General features: G+C 35.5%; 1 protein-coding gene across 10 annotated transcripts in view; it reads right to left on the bottom strand.

The window, feature by feature from the left end:
• The window catches only part of BLTP1 (bridge-like lipid transfer protein family member 1), a 198,385-nt gene that overhangs the window by 33,573 nt on the left and 147,050 nt on the right, over window positions 1–17,762 (bottom strand). For 7 of the 10 annotated variants that reach the window (XM_058549998.1, XM_058550000.1, XM_058550001.1 and 4 more), the window contains 11 exons: window positions 16,283–16,494; window positions 14,971–15,169; window positions 11,118–11,177; window positions 9,021–9,247; window positions 8,057–8,257; window positions 7,733–7,863; window positions 5,984–6,107; window positions 4,017–4,126; window positions 3,266–3,356; window positions 2,642–2,704; window positions 23–276 (listed from right to left, as the gene is read on the bottom strand). In XM_058549998.1, coding sequence (XP_058405981.1) covers window positions 23–276; window positions 2,642–2,704; window positions 3,266–3,356; window positions 4,017–4,126; window positions 5,984–6,107; window positions 7,733–7,863; window positions 8,057–8,257; window positions 9,021–9,247; window positions 11,118–11,177; window positions 14,971–15,169; window positions 16,283–16,494 — 1,672 coding nt within the window. The remainder of the gene's footprint in view (window positions 1–22; window positions 277–2,641; window positions 2,705–3,265; window positions 3,357–4,016; window positions 4,127–5,983; window positions 6,108–7,732; window positions 7,864–8,056; window positions 8,258–9,020; window positions 9,248–11,117; window positions 11,178–14,970; window positions 15,170–16,282; window positions 16,495–17,762) is intronic. The other 3 variants (XM_058550006.1, XM_058550004.1, XM_058550005.1) reach the window with 3 other exon arrangements.

The following is a 17,762-nucleotide window of genomic DNA, read 5'->3' as shown; positions in this document are numbered from 1 at the left end:
TTAAAACAAAAACGCTACTCACGAGGGTTTCCTGTAAATATAAAACCTTTCCCTCTCATGGTCCTCATCCTTTTCATCCTTCTCGGAATCTTCACTAGTAGACGACAAGCTGTCGTCCCGTCGGCCCTCTTCAGGCTGGAAAGGAATGCCTGGTGAAAAGACTCCCGGAGTTTTGGGAGAACTGAACACGGAATATGATCCTTCACTATTTGATGAGTAATGGGATGGCCCTTCAATGGTTACTGACAAAAGGTCCAGTTCTGTCTCCTCTGGAAACTGATTGTAAAAAGAGAAAACACGAATCAGGTTCATATTACAAAACTCTTCTCAATTAAAAAAAAGAAAAAGAAAAAACATATGTTTAAACATTTAACAATTCTCTCAGAGTTGAATTTCCTCACTCTGAACTAATACAAAGGTCAGATTCATGAACATATGAAATGGCACACCAAGGACAGAAGCAGAAAGTCAAACCACAGGAAGTCACACCACTGACATACTAAAAAATTAGAGTGAAATTTTACTTTACATAAGCATATATCATCATATTGATTAGTACATACTGTAATTCTTCAAAGCATAAGTTAAACATGCTATGGAAAGTGTGATCAACTGTAAATCAGAAGGGCATGAGAGCAATCAGTGACGGGAGAGCATGCAGTGTCAGTACAGAATGTACATCACGCTTGTAGATGCTTTCTGTGGATTTATCTTTTAAAAATGAGCCCCTAACAGGTTGAAGAAAGATGTACAAATAGTTATGTAATCAAACATATTAATCAATCAAAGTTAAGAATGCTATATTATAAGGTGAATAGGTTGTATAACCACCACGTCACTAACGGATGATTGTATCAGGAGGCCATTGTATTTAAGTAGGTCAAAAAAACAACAAAATTTCCTATGACCTAATTTCAATTTCCAATTTTGAGAGTCGCTTGAATATCCTTTGAGAATGTGATAAGCCTTTGTAAAGTGTAACATGCAAGGTAATGTAATTTATTGATGTTACTATTAGATACATAGTGAAATCCTACAATCAAAATTTCAAACATCTGCAGCATCCAGCTTTCTTCAGTTTTTATAACATACATGTTTATTTAGTAAACAAGTAAATCAGATTTCATTTATCAGAATATCTTCAATTTTTAAAACTGTGGTAAGAATTTATGTAAATAAATATCCCTTTGTTTTGTATTTATTTTATATTTAACCATGACTTGATATATATATATTTTTTTTGTGAGGAAGATCAGCCCTGAGCTAACATCCATGCTAATCCTCCTCTTTTTGCTGAGGAAGACTGGCCCTGAGCTAACATCTATTGCCAATCCTCCTCCTTTTTTTTTTTTTCCCCCAAAGCCCCAGTAGATAGCTGTATGTCATAGCTGCACATCCTTCTATAGAAGTTGCTGTATGTGGGACGCGGCCTCAGCATGGCCGGAGAAGTGGTGCATCGGTGCGCACCCAGGATCCGAACCCGGGCCGCCAGTAGCGGAGTGCGCACACTTAACCGCTAAGCCACGGGGCCAGCCCAATGATGTTTTGCAATTTATGATTTTTCTATACTATTTTTTATAAACAGGGTACACTGCTATTTAAAAACAGGACTTGAATCAATTCAAATATTAACGCATTTAAGAATCACTTAATCATTTTGCAATATATACAAATATCAAATCATTATGTTGTATATGTGAAACTAAAAATGTTTTATGTCAATTATATTAATAAAAACATAGACAGGAAAAAAGATCACCTAATTAGCAGAAGCCATTCAATTCACTGTAAATGATTTATTTCCAAGTTTGTTTCTAGAAAAAAGGACATGTTTTTCAAGCTCATTATACTACAATCTAACAGTTCTAAGACAAAATTCAGTGTAACTATGGGATATATATTGAGACTGTAGCTTAAAAGAGTGGGGGCAGGGAAACAAAATATATGTGGAATAGGTGCCAGTTTTTAAATGCAACTTAGAAAAGTCCCAGACAAAGATTCATATACCTAGGATACAGACACATTTTTAAAATTCAATTTTACTTTTATGACTTATATTTAGAGAAAATATTTGGCTCATAAAAATGTTAATTCAACTTATAAATGATTGTGCGGTACACTTTCCACTGTTTTGAACATATGAATAATTTGTTAAGTAATTGCTTTTATATGTTTTTTTATATCAATGACTCAAAAGAAATAACATTCATGATTAATTTGTTGTTCTAAGATAGGTTTGATTCTAGTTTGAATTAATTTGTTTTTTAAAGAAAAGATTTATTTTGTAATAGAACGTCGGGAAAAAGAGATTCACTTAAGGATTAGCAAGTAACTGTAGTAAAATTGCATTTTTGGTTTATGATTTGGTTGAGTTAATTTGGTAAGCTGATTTAGGCTTTTTTGAATTTTGGAGATTAAATAATTAATATTAAACTATAAACAAGTATAGAACTAAAATATATTTGTGAAAGAGCTTATGAAATATACATGATGAAAAAGAATTCAAACGATCTTAAACCTGTATATAAAATATTTTTGAAGTCTGAGTTTAGTATGAAACGAGAGGAAGACTTGATGAAAGCAGATTTTCAGGGTGGATAATTAATTTTAAAGCAAAATTTATGTTGTGCTTAATAAGTACCTGAAAATACCCTTCCCCAGGACAGCTGGATTGTGATGTACTTCCCCATACTGGTTTTTTCAACTTAATTAAAATAAGAAAATTTATAAAAATTCATGAAAAATAAAAAACAATGGTTTAAAACAAATATACAAAAAATGAAACAAACATTTTAACATAAATTTTAACATGCTATAAAATTAGAATACAGCTTTGAAGCTGCCCTTTTTAATTCTGGTTTCTGCTATTATCTCTATATATTCTGAACTAAAACACATAAATAATAAAATACATAAAATACACAAATAGATACAGTATAAACATTCCACATTTTCAAATGTGTAAAAGACATAGTTTAATGTGGATTTGCACTTGAAATAAAAATTATTCAACAAAACATTTTTACCTAAGAGTAAGCAGTATGGAGTCTTTACATGTACAACACACACCTGCAGCACGGCTCTCAAATGATGGCACGTGGGCAGAGCCATGCCATTTGGTAATGTACAGACACTTCAACCATCACAAGCCACACTTTCATAGTAGGTTGGAAATAGTATTTCAAAATTGTATAACTTCTATAATTTTGTAATTACTAAAAATTATTTAGCACTGTTTATCTCTAAAAAATAATCTCTCTCTTACTGTATCTTGGATATTGAAAGTTACTCTGGGTCCCGGAGATGCTGCATCCACACGGATTTCGGGGAGCTCTTCAGTTTCTCCTACTCGAGAACTATATAAAGTAAAATATAAAGTTATAAAATATTAACGTTTGTGTTAAAAAAATCCCTAAGCTTTATAAAAGTCTGATTAACGACATTAGCATTCTCTTTCTAAATATTTACCTTATCCAAGGATTGAAATTTTGATATTCCATTTCTTAACCTTTAGCATCCCATAAAAAAAATTCAAGGTTTTGATTAACCCAAGATTTTATAAAACTAAACCATATAAAAAAGAATTCATACCTCTTACTTTACAGGGCTCATTTACTAGTAAAACAGTATTTTTCTTCAATGATAAGTACCATTTCCATTTTTTCAAATGCTAAATGTTTGTGTAATCAACTTTTCTAAAATGACAAACTTAGAGCAGCAGTTACTAATATGTACATTTTCATTTCTTTGGATAGTCTATAAGTTTACACACTAACTTGTTAAATAGCAATGTACTTCATTACTAAATGCACACAATGATTCTGGTATAAACGTGATAGAAGAATTCCTCAAATAAACTTCTTAGTTTGACAGTATCCACTGATATTTGACTAATACGTCCATTTTTGCAATTAATTTTGTAATTTCCCCAATTAGAACAGAATTAGTAAGTAGTGGACCTTAGTAAAGGAGTCAGCAATTTTCTTACTTGTTTCATTGGTTGAAATACATATTACCTTGCCCTTTCCATACGCTTAAGAGGTGGTCTTCCAGAAGCAGAAATGCTTTTCGATCGGCTATAACTTGGTTTATAACCCAAACCCCACTTATCCTTCAGGGAAGCAGCCTAATGAAATGGGAGAGAAAAAGGGTGACTTTAGGCAGTTGTTAACTGTTGTAATATCTGACTTCAAATAAAATATTCTACTATTGAACAAGTTAGCTTGTTTTCCCCAGGTCAATAACAAGTTACTTTAAATTGTGACTTTGAATGCCACTTAACAATATAGATGGATCAAAGGAGAGCAGGAATCAGCTACTCTTTAGTCCTAATGTCAATTAGTACGGAGGGCTGTACAATAAAAATATGAGCCACCAGCTGGCCTGAGAGAACAAAGAAAAGAAAAACATTGGGAGTGGGGATGAGGGGTACAAAAATAAAGTGAGAAGAAAGGAAATGATTAAAAACAAAAGAAAATGAAAATTGAAAGGAAAGAGGGAAAGAAGGTGGAGCGGGGAGAGACCACCAATTATCTGAGCTACACCCCAGGGCATCCCTGCCACAGAACTCTACCACACAAAGGAAAGGAAGTGGTGACGTGAATACTCTCCTTGACTCCAAATCCCTCTTCTCCAAATTGGTGGCTAGGGGCTAGATATTAAAAAGATTCTAATATAATGGAGATTTGAAATCTAAGAGTACTGGAAGGGAATTGGGGGGAAAATGCCAAATAAGACAAATGTTAAGACACAGATGTAGTTTCAATAATTTCCCTAATCCTCTCTACCTAGTTTTATTCCTGACAGTCAATTACAAAGTATTAACTACTTTGTAAACAGTACACAAGCAATATTTTAATTATATTGTATGATTGTTAGGTATACAGTAGCAAAAATTTTAAATACAGAACTATGCATTACACATCATCACTATTTATTACTATCAGAAGCCAGTGATGAATAACCCAAATTGGATTTTATCTTTAATTTAAATAAATAATTTTGAACAGTATTCAAACGAGATTGTCTGGGAGTTTGGGGGTGAGCAAGGAAAGGAAGGTCAAAAGCTGATGAGCCCTGAATCCCCGCACTTTTCCCCCTTCTTCTGACCCCAGCAGCTCTCATGTAACCTGTTTTTTACGTATTGGAGTGCCATCCAAAAACCTTATTCTAGTAAAAAATGAAGAGTTCCGATTATTAACAACAACAACAACAAAAAAGTTAAGAACCTATTAACTTTTTTTCAACAGGTAATTTTTCCACTAACAAGACCACCTTGACCCAAAGCAACCTACCACTCTATCTGAGTAAGTTTTAGAATTATTTTCTGTGTATTTATAATATATCTATATATTTATTTCAACTGTTCAGCAATTGGACTAAATCCCAGAAAACGTGGTAGGTAGTGGGGTCAAAGATAACTAACTTGTTCTTTATGAGACTCTACCTCTAGTAAGGGCAACTCAACTTGCAAATAATAAAGACAGGAATAAAGTGCTGAGGGTACCCAGTGGCTGAGAGGTAAAGTCAGCTGTGGAGAATGGGGTAGGGGTAGAATGGACATCTCAAAAGACTTCACATTTGAGTTAGAGACTAAAAAGAAAAGTATGACTTCATGAAAGGCAGACAAAACACAGTGGCTGAGGGCACAGACTGTCTAGTCCCACTGCTTGGGTTTGAGTCTTGGCTTCACTGGGATTACTAGCTGTATAACCTTGGTCAAATTACTTGACCTTTGTGTCTGTTTTCTCATCTTTAAAATGGGGAAGAAGGTTGCTGAAGAATCAATTTAATGGGCTGTTAAACATAAAGTGCTTTAAACACTGCCTGGTATATAGTACACAGGAGACGTCCAAATCAGGTGGTATTATCACCAGCAACAGAGGAAGAAAGAGAACAACGTACGTATCATCATAAAGTTTTGTAAAGTAAAAAATAAAAAAATATTCTGCTTTAATAAAATTCTGCTTTAAATGTTACTCACTCGCATACTGGACCTCCGTAATTTTTTACGAACATCTCTTCGAATGTCATTCACAGCAACAGATTCTAACTGTTGGTAACGTTGGATTTCCTGGTTTATGGTTCCTTCACTTGCACCCAATTTTCTGGATGTAAAACAAATATTGCATTTGTGTAAAGAAGTAACAAAGTAAGCTTGATTTTTATTTGCTCCTTCTTAATTCTTTCAATGAGCAGAATATCGAAGATTATGTATGCACAGGCCAAAATCCTCCATAAAGTTAACACTCATATCTGGCAAACTAAAAAAGCTCTAACATTTTAGGAAAAGGTTGTTACCCATTTCTGCATCAAGAGTCTCTCTGACAATCTTATGAAAGCTATGGACCCACTCTGAGGAAGAATGTCTCTATTTAAAAGTCTATGGACCCACTCTGAGGAAGAATGTCTCTATGTAAAAGTCTACATATAACTTAAGCCTCAGGTAAGATTTTAGGGGAGGAAGTATATTTTGCTTCAAGTCATTTTTTCCCCTGAGAACAAAACTCAAACTGTAATGTAAGTCAACAGGAAAATGTGAATCACTGTATCATAATTAATTTACCGACAAGTTTTTAGGTAATACTTTTCATTGCACAAAATGCATATGTTTGTGTAAAGCCCTTGAATACAAAAAAACACAGGTGCAAGTATATGAAGATCAGAAAACATGAGGCGTGACTGTCACACTTTCTGGGAAAACAAGAATTTCAAAGTTTGGCAAAAAGAATATTTAGTCTTATGGAGGAAGCATTACATCATCAGTACTATCCAGCAAGCAACAAGGAAAAAAGAATTGCTACCACCTACTCCGCATCTCAACTCACCCTACCCCCACCTCCAGGTCTAGAGAACCACCAATATAGGCAGGCAAAAAACAAAACAAAACAAAACAAAACATGAACTTTGAATTCAGACACACACAAGTTGAAATTCTACTTTTTTTAACCTCTCTGAGCCAGTTTTCTCATCTATAAAGTTTGGATAATGCCATCTAATCTCACAGAAACGTCATGAGGATTAAATTGAGATAACATGTCAAATTCACGATACTTCATAGATGCTAAATTTGTTTCCCCTCTTAAAAATTTGCATTCCAGAAATACTAATGTTAGCAAAAGACTAATACATACATTTATATACACATGTGAAGATACATGTAAGTGTATACACACATGTAAAGACACGTACATGTGATATAAAGTCAGTCATAAACTGCTCAGAATGGGGAGTTGTGATGAGCACCAGACTAGGATTTCAGGCCTAACTTATCACTAATGAATTATGATCTCAGGCAAATTACCAAACTTCTCTGGACCTTCTTAATATTTATTTATTTGTTTGTTTGTTTGTTTGTTTGTTTATTGTGAGAAGGACCAGCCCTGAGCTAACATCCAATGCCAATCCTTCTCTTTTTTGCTGAGGAAGACTGGCCCTGGGCTAACATCCATGCTCATCTTCCTCCACGTTATATGGGATGCCGCCACAGCATGGCTTAACAAGCGAGGCGTCGGTGCGCGCCCAGGATCTGAACCGACAAACCCCGGGCTGCCGCAGCGGAGCGTGTGCACTCAACCGCTTGTGCCACCAGGCCAGCCCCTGTGGACCTTCTTGATCTCATTTATAAGCTAAAGGAGTAGTACTGGCTCAAATCCAGTTTCCGCTACATTTAAAATACTATGATTCTATTATTAGGGAATACCAATATTAAATTTAAAATCATGATACATACTTAAGATCATCTATTACTTTGGCCTGTTCATTCAGTTCTCTGATATCCACTATACGCTTCATAATTTTTCTTCCTCTAAGTTCTCCTAGCTGGCTAGAAGATGCTCCTTGTCTTCGATAATCTACAGCTTCCTGAAAAATCAAAAGCATGTCTGTCAATACCACCCTCAGGTCACAGAGCAAATCTATACTATCACAAAAGTAACACCTTCAATCAAAGGAAGCATGCAAGAATCAAAGCCATCTATATTAAGTAAGATGATTGGAGTTCTCCAGTGATTCAAATCCCTTCATTTTCATAAGGATCTATTTAGTTGCTACCTACGTTTCCCCATGAGTGAGCTCTGCATGCTTTCAAATGGGACTGGCTAGACTGAGGGGAGCCCAACATCTTGGGGTCACACAGATACTCTGCAGGAACAGAATAGCGCTGGTGTGGGGGCGTCAGGCCTAGGAGGTGATTTACAAGTCGCTGCCCAAAGGTGAGTTTGTGGCCATCTCCACTTACTGAATTTCCATCTGAACTCTAAATGATAAACAGTAACATTAATTTTTTAAAAAATTTCTTTCCAAGAACACAACTATTTTATGATACAACAGTTAAAAGATGTTTAAAAAATTTTTAAAAATCAATACCAGAATGAAAGCAGAGAGTAACTTTCTTTTTAACTACCAAATAATTTGATACTATAGAATGTACAGTATAGATGGAAATACATATTTTAAAAATGCACACTTCATTTCATGTGCGTGCACTTTGCTTTTAAGTTTCATTTTTTAACATCTTTATTGAGATATCATTCACACGCCATAAAGTCCACCCATTTAAAATGTACAATTCAGTGGTTTTTAGTATCTTCACAAAGTTATGCAACCATCATCACAATCTGTTAAGAACATTTTCACCACTGCCCAAAGGAAACCTCGTAACAATATGCAGTCTCTTTCGTTCCCCCTCCCAACCTCCTCAACTTTCCCAGTCCTAGGCAACCCCAATCTACTTTCTGTCTCTACAGATTGGCTTGCACTTTGCTTTTAATGTTAGTAGTTACCTACTAGTAGGTTAAGGCACAAGTTGGTTGACAGTCATTATAAAACAAACAAGTCAATTAAAAGACAATATTATGAAATTAAAAAACTATATTATAAAATGTAGACAGAGAGAACCACCACTCCCTTCCTTCCTCTACAATTAGGAACTACAATATAATAAATAACACTGAGTTAATAATATCCCTGTCTCTAGGTAAAAGCCAGTCCTGAAAAAGTCTAACAGTGAGTTTACTTACAGTATGGATAGTGGGAGACATAGTATCAACTTCATCCTCATCTGACAGGTCGGCTATGTTCACTGAATTTAGATCAGCGATGTCATCTATGTCCTCCTCTCCTGTCAGTGTTGTCAGGGTATTGCCCAGAGCATTAAGTCTTTTGCCAATGTTAGGATCCATGTGGACGTCAATCCCACACATTTTCCACAACACATTGAGTGTCCAGGTTCCAGCACTACTACTTTCTGTTTCAATAAAGAAGTGTCATTTTTGGTAAGTCTTGAGACTAGAAATTTAAATAGTTCTACATGGAAGGAATAGAATGGATGACGGCCCTGTGTGATAACTAATGTCCCTCACAGCTAGATTTTTCAGAAACCTCAGACTCGGAGATTGGTTTTCCTATTATAGAGTATGCATCTGTTGTTTCCTCTGTGCAGCACCCTCTTTCTCCTATGAACCATGGATTCACTCCTCTCCACCTCCAAGTTCATCTACCTGCCTTCCCATGGCTGTAGCAGGAATTGCCATGACCCTCACTCATTAGCCAGAATTAATTAAATAATTAGTTCAGGTGAGGGTCAAAGTTGGAAAACTAAGAATCCTTCCCTGGACTTGAGAAAAGACTGGTCCCTCTCTCATGATTGAGGGTGAGGAAAGGAGGCTCATGCGCTGTTGGCAGCCATGTTTCCTGCCATGGGTAAGGAGGAGGCCAGCAGTAAGAAAGAATGAAGCGGTCAGAGAGGAGCAAAGACCAAAGCTGGAAAGAGTCCTGGTGATGGTTGGGATATTGGTTCCAGTAGTTCCTGAGGGCCCCTGAATGGACATAGTTCCTTCTCTTCACTGACACAGCCATTCCTAAGTTTACTTGTGATCTGCAAATCTCCCGTTATTAAGGTCCCCCTTTTGGTTAAGTTAGTCTGAGTGGGTTGTTGTCACTTACAAACAAGAGTCCTGACAAAGACTTTTACATGACCTTTCTCCCATATGTATGTTTACCTCAGTCATTACCCTTTCCTTCTAACACTACTCCTGGAAATTTCCTACCCTTTTCAGTTCTCTGTCAGTGGGGACTGTCAGCCTTGCTGCTTTCTGCGACAAGGTACTGAGGATGAGCACTGAGGCCACGAGACTTGGGGAGGAAAAGAGGGAACAGTAAGGAGAGAAAGGAAATCTACCAACCTTAATCAGCTTCCAGCCCCTCAACGTTTTAAGAGTCCTTAAATAAATACCTCCCTTTAGCTTACCTTAATTTTATACCAAGCAAAATAATAAAAATTTACACTGTGCTATCATCTTAGTCAAGACAGGTTATTGCTTCTATAGTTATCTCCTAACCAGCTTCCTAGGTTTTTTTCCTTTCTAATACTTGAAAGTGTCCCTTTAAAGTGTCACTATCTGCTTTCTTGCTAAAAAAAATTCATTGGCTTTCCTACTGTTCACCAAATCAAGTTTAAACTCCTTATTTTGGGATTTAAGACTTTTCCCATCTTATTTTTCATATAATCTTGTTCCAGCCAATTTCAACAACTCTAACCAGACACTGTGTTTTAACATCACGAGTGATACTAGTCTCTCGGCCTGAATTTTATCTGACCTGTACCTCCTAGTTTTTGCTTTAAGAAACAATTTTATCTATCTTTCAAGTCCCTCTTTAAATGCTTGTTCTTCAATGAAGCTTTCTCTGATCCTAGTATCCTTTCAAATTTGAAAATTTTCTCTCCCTCCTGTAAATTTTGACAGCAACTGAAATTTTATATTTTATTGTACTTATCACTTATTACCATTTAATTATGCTGCAGAGCCTTAATTATATTATTAGAATTTAAATTTATAGAGAGTAGCAAGTATATCTTATTCATCTTTGTCTTTCCCAAAACATTTGGCAGTGTATCTTGTACATAGCAGGTGTCTAACTAATAATTGTTAAATAAATAAAAATACGCTAATATTACTGCAAAATAGCTTTTAAAATTAGGGTACACCAGAATTAGTTTAGTTAGAAGATCCTCTCGCTCTATTAATACAAAGGCAATACAAAGGCAAAAAATACATATATAAAGGCAGAATTCTACTGGACATATGTCGCAAGAGTAATACCAAATGTGAACTTACCAGCTGCCGCTTGTCCTGTAGTCCTGGAACATACTTCATAGGTGCCATCTGGAACTACACCTGCATAAAAATCACCCCAAAAAATTTTTCAATAAAATTACGCTTGTGATTAAATACTGTACTGCAATTTTTCACCCAAAGATTATTATCTAAATAGAATCACTAGTGTCTCTTGGTTTCAGTTTCTAATCTGCAGGATGGAAGGGCTACCTTAGATGGCTCATAATATCTATTTCATATCTCCCAGTATTTTATGCTATGATTTTAAGAAGTAACTGCAGTTTTATCTTCACATTCTGCATGTGATTTCCCTCTCTGAACTCTAGTTTCTGCATGCTACGACAATTTGTGCTATTATGAATGAATGGCACTTTGAGAATGCAAACGACATAAAACTGATTTTTTGATAACTAAGAAGTGCCACATTAGGTCACAGACATGATTCATCAGCCTTGTCATTTCCTTTGACAAGGAACATTTTATGAGAAAAAAATGATTGGCTGCCATGATGTCAATCTCATAAGGTCATGGACCTATTTCCAGAACATATCTGGCACTAACTTTGAAACGTTTACTACCACTTAGCTTTAATCTGATAACTCCAGCTTCAAAAGAAGAAGTTAGTTAAATCAACAACTTTAAACAGTGAAGGGCGTATCATCCTTGAAATAACTTTTAAACAAAGTAAAGTCTAATGATAGAATTAAGACCTTTTCTCAATAATCCTTAATGGAAAACAAATTTCAATCTAAACCCGATAGGACATACATCTTAAATTTCTTTCTGCAATTCACTCCATATCCTATATTGGTATGCAAATATTACTCAAATCTGAGTTGTAGAAATACTACAACTTATTTTGGGAGAAACGGTCTATTTGTTAAGTACAATTTCTATTATATGTTTTTTTTTTAAGATAGTGCCAATAACTCTAAAATCTAAATTATATTTTTGAACCATATGCTATCTGTGCCTCACATACAAATTATAAAATAAGAAAGAATTAGATCTTGTTTTGGGGTAAAAGATGACCCAATTCACCTTTCATAGTCATGGTTATAAATCAGAGCAAAAGAAACCTAGATTACCCTTTCAAATCTAGGAATGCTAGAATGAAAAGAAAACCCCTTGCAATGTGAGTAACATAATTGAAGCCAATGAAAGGAAGAACTAGTAAATAAAAAAAGGATAGAAAACGTTAGGGACTTCCAATTCCAATAAGTGTCAGAGACTTTTTAAAAATTAAGTTTTAAAAAAAGAGTATATACATTCATAGAATACACACCCATGATGAATTAATAAGGAATATTAAGATTTTTAGGAGCAGACTGGACTTCCGAAAGTGAGGAGTAGGAAACCAACTAGGCTCTTCCCCATAGTACCCGTGGTCTCTGTGTCAGAGACGACACTGAGCTGGACCAACCATTAGTCTGAATACAGGACAGCAATTTCCTGCTCTAAGACCGAATGCTCCCTGGGTGTTAACAGAGAGCTTTGAGTCCTTCAAACTTCTAATGGTTTACATATTTTTAAAAAATATATGCTAATGTAAAGGGTCTAAACTTTACTATCTACTTACATGGTCCTCTGAACTCTTCCTACAGATTGTCCTTTTTAATTTTTACTGCATTTCCCAAAAAACATTATCACCTAGAGAGGAAATTTCACTGGGCTATCCTTTGCCTAGGGCATGATTTTACAGTGATCTGTAAAAAAATCCTAAGGCATAATTCTACTGTTCCTTATTTCTCTACCCTATACTCAACTCTTTTTTTCAAAAATATTAAATGTCAGTTATACCCAAGTATACTTACTACTAATAAAAACTACAAAGTAGTAAACTAATTTGTCTATTTTATCATTTAGAATTTTTATAATTATGCCAATAAAACAACTATTCTACTCACTTCCTATGCCTCCCTCCCAAGACACTAAACAATAAAACCATTACAAAAACAAGTCATTTAATACCCTCCAAAAACCCAAATCAATTATGATTATCACAATTATCAGCATGTCTGTGTGCTACTTTGTTGGTGTAATATATACACTGAGGTGCTGAGTTTTTAATTATTTATATTTTTTTTTTTTTTTTTTTTTTTTTTTTTGTGAGGAGATCAGCCCTGAGCTAACATCCGCCAATCCTCCTCTTTTTTTTTTTTTTGCTGAGGAAGACGGCCCTGGGCTAACATCTGTGCCCATCTTCCTCCACTTTATATGGGACGCCGCCACAGCATGGCTTACCAAGCAGTGCGTCGGTGCGCGCCCGGGATCCGAACCAGCGAACCCCGGGCCGCCGCAGCGGAGTGCGCGCACTTAACCGCTTGCGCCACCGGGCCGGCCCCTAATTATTTATATTTTTTAATGTGTGTTTTTGACGTTTAGTCAGAGGCATATTTCTTAACGCATTTTCCCTTTGTTTAAGTCATTCTATCCATATAAATGACTATAATGATGGCAAAGATGTCATCTTAATAAAAATCAGTAGGTTTAAATTTATTTTGTTTAAAGAAAAAACACAAAGACGGTTACAGTGACTTTTAAATACATAAATAACAACTGTGTAAAATGACTATTTGTAAAGATTTCTGATGAAGGCTATTTGCAGTCTTTTGGATATTAGGCATGAGTACTTTGGCATCAAGTCTGCTTAGTAACCTGAAACAATTCAAATAAATCCTAGTATTTTACCTATGAATTACGTAAATGCAAAGCATTCAAAACCAAGAATTTCACCTATAATTTTATCTAAGTTTTAAGTCAACATTGAATGCCAAAACTTCAATTTTTGATATTAAAATAATGGAAAGGTTTCCCATTCCTCAAAGAACTCCCCCCCACCCGCCCCCAAAGAGAAAGAAGATTTTCGCTCAGTGGAGAGGGGAAAAAATTGCGTAAACAATGGCATATTACCTTCCGAAAAGTAATTAAGTACTAATTTTGGATTACAAGATTGACTGAGGAATTTTAGTTCACAACCTTTGATTCCTCAAATATAATTTTCCTCCATTATTAAAATTAGTGAAGCTTTATCAACTCTGCTATAATATTTAAAATATTAATATAGGGCCGGCCCCGTGGCTTAGCAGTTAAGGGCACGCGCTCCGCTGCTGGCAGCCCGGGTTCGGATCCTGGGCGCGCACCGCTTCTCCGGCTATGCTGGGGCCGCGTCCCACATACAGCAACTGGAAGGATGTGCAGCTATGACATACAACTATCTACTGATGCTTTAGGGGGAAAAAATAAATAAATAAAATCTTTAAAATATTAATATAGATAAAAATAAACCTCTATACCTTCAAAATAGCATATAAATACAGCTTTAGTTATTCCCAACCTTGAGTATTATTGAATTGGAGGAATTCACACAAGTTACATTCTGTATCCTACAAATTTGGACATGTGGATTTATTCGTGTCAATATTAATTAAGGCTGGAGTTCTTGCTCCTGGTTATCTACAACTGTTCTATGTTATATGATGAACTATATCTTACACTTTTATCACTTCCTTTCAAGATCCCCACAGAACAAAGATGCTGTATCTGGTTATTCACGAATCAATTATGGGAAAAATCAGCGAGTGAGCAAACCTTCAATGTTACATTATACAATGTTCAGTGTTCAAATGTTATACCATCAAAGAGAATGCCTAGTTGGTTTACTTACCAAAACTACTGAAAGCTACAGTTTTTCACAAATATTCTGATATCTTTAACTAGAAATAGCCCTTATTTCACAATGTCCAATGACATTCCTATATCTGAACATCCTTTAGTTTTACAAATGAAGACACTGGTTTGCTTTTAATTTTTAAAAATTCTAAACCTTACAGAGAAAATAAAAGATACTCACAAGCATTCATCACTAGATCCCCACGAATTTCTGGTTTCCAGTCATCCCACGATGTCTCAAAGCCATCAGCAAATCGGATACAGAAGTTTTTGAAATGTCCTTTACTAACCAGAGACTCTGAAGAGCAAGCAGTGATGAGAGTACTTTCAATAGTCAATACTAGAGCAGAGCCAGTGTCAAGGTCTCCAGTGTGATTAGACTGCAAAATATATTAGAGAAGGCATAAAACAGAAGGAGACAATTTTTAAATTTGAAAATCCTCATAGGATTCATAGAAACAAAAATCTAGAGTCAAGCCTAGAAAGCTTCATTAAAAAGCAGCTTAGAAAGATGCTTACTTTTAAAAATTAAATTGCTCAAGTGAAATACAATTTCCATATCCATTTTTTTAAACTAAACTTGTAAAAGTCTAATTATATACTTTTCTATCTCAAGCTTCTGTTTTAGTTGTGGGGAGTGTTCTCATTATGACAACCACCTCTGACGTGTACAGCCTTCTTGAGTTCTGTCCATCATGCCATTAAAAAATTACCATTTTTCAACTCCTGAGACATAAACATACCACATGTTGCCAATCCCCAACCCAGAGTTTTTCTTAACACTGTCTTGTTAAATGAGTTTACTAAAAGGTAAATTCACTCAACAACTGGTTACAGGTTATGTAAGGTAAATTACAACAGTAAAATATAGACTTCTGTATTTGTTATAATTGTAACTTCTTGACCTCTCAGGGGTTCATAGCCTTTTCTTCTCATACACATGTGCATGCAAATATGTATTCCTGAGAATGCATCCTAAATTACAAAGAGAAAATTCTTGCTTTATCTGGGTGTACACATAACTTGGAAGTTTAATTACCATTAACTATTAGTTTAAAGCATTTTGGAATTCCCTACCCTATTTTAGATGAGGTTATTAAACATTATTAAATAGTATTCTTAAACATCCTTTTGTTTCTATTTTATTAACAAGTATATACCAAAGGTTTCTTTGCTAAAAAACAAAACAATAAAAAGATTCCAAAAACTAAGCTGCTTATCTGGCAAAGTAAAAATGAAGAGTGATCAGATGGGAGTCATTTCATCACTATTCTGAGGTACATCAGAGTGCTTCAGAGAAAAGTCTCATGAGACTCATATTTAATACACTGTAGATGAATCATGGTTGAAGGAGTTCAGTCTTACTTGCTATTTACTAAACTCAAGTTATAAACTCTTCTCCTGAAAAATTTATTGTTATATTCCATATACACAGAAACTGTTAGTAGAAATGTCTGGCTCTTAACCTTGGATTATGATTCGATTTTTTGTACCTGGGCAGTATTTGTGATAGGCAAGCAAATTCCCAGATCATTCACAGTGAGCTGGAGGAAGAGAGTCCCAAAGGCCTGGGCTGACGTTTGCTGGATCCCAGGGAGCATATCTACTACTTCCTTTGTAGCCATATGAATATCCTTATGTAAAGCCATTCGTTGTTCATTCCAGTTGTCATAGGCAGCCTTATAATTCAGCCAAAACAGCACAGCTTTTGATAATTAAGACAAGGCAGAAAGAAAATTAAAATCAAAACTGTGAAGCTATACGGCAAGTAAATCTCAATAGCTGCAGAATCTCATTGATTAATAAAAATTACTACCAGAAAATTGTAGCATTAGAATTAGAAAAGATCTAAGAGGACATAGTCAACTTGACAGACGAAGAAAAGAAGCAGAACATAAGCAATTGCATAATGGCAGAAGGAAAAAGAAAATCCAGGTCCATTCATTCATTCAACAAATTATTTGTGAAATGCCTATTCCATGCTAGGCACTGGGATGGAATAACAAACGAAAACAGACGTGGTCTCTGATCTTGCAGAGCTTTCTGTTACTAATGCTAAAAATTCTTGAAGGAGAGGGACATAATACTAGGAGTATAAATTAAAAAGATGTAATTTAGAGAGAGAGGTTGAAGACATTAGAGTTTGTAACAAGAATGAAAGCTTAAGGAAAACTTTCATTGAATGCAGTATAGAGAAGGAGGAGCCTAAACAGGAGACACAGATGGAGAGGTCAGAGAAGCAGAAGGAAAAGCAAGCGTTATATCATAGACATAAAGAGTAGAAAGTACTTTAGAGAGGTTTTGAAAGCTGATGAGAAGCTGGTGAGACGAGAAATGAAAAAAATGTGCACTGATTTAGCAAAATAAAATGTTATCCATAACACTGCCAAAAGGGCAGTTTTCTAACAAATTGATCTTATCACCAGACAATGCCTACCACCAATTTAAATCTTAAATGGCTTCATAAATGGTTCTTTTTTTTTTTTGTGAGGAAGACCAGCTCTGAGCTAACATCTATTGCCAATCCTCCTCCTTTTTTTCCCTTTTTCTCCCCAAAGCCCCAGTAGATAGTTGTACGTCATAGTTGCACATCCTTCTAGTTGCTGCATGTGGGACGCGGCCTCAGCATGGCCGGAGAAGCGGTGCGTCGGTGTGCACCCAGGATCCAAACCCGGGCCGCCAGTAGCGGAGCGTGTGCACTCAACCGATAAGCCATGGGGCCGGCCCCCATCAATGGTTCTTTATTGCTTCTAAAATACAATTCCAACATATTTGACCAATCTACATTAATTAAACTCTATCAATCTGTTCAGTCTTATTTCCCATTATTTTCTTTTATGAAAGCTGCTGCTATATTTTCTTAGACCTCTGTACTCATATATATTCGTTCATATTCTCTCTCATTTGGTAAATATTTATTTAGTTCTTACTATATGCCAGGGACTGTTCTAGGCCTGGGATGCAAAGGCAAAT

This window comes from Diceros bicornis, chromosome 11 (assembly GCF_020826845.1).
Source record: "Diceros bicornis minor isolate mBicDic1 chromosome 11, mDicBic1.mat.cur, whole genome shotgun sequence".
Lineage (NCBI taxonomy): Eukaryota > Metazoa > Chordata > Mammalia > Perissodactyla > Rhinocerotidae > Diceros > Diceros bicornis.
The sequence above is the reverse complement of the archived record's forward strand: the minus strand, read 5'-3'. Positions and strand labels throughout refer to the sequence as shown.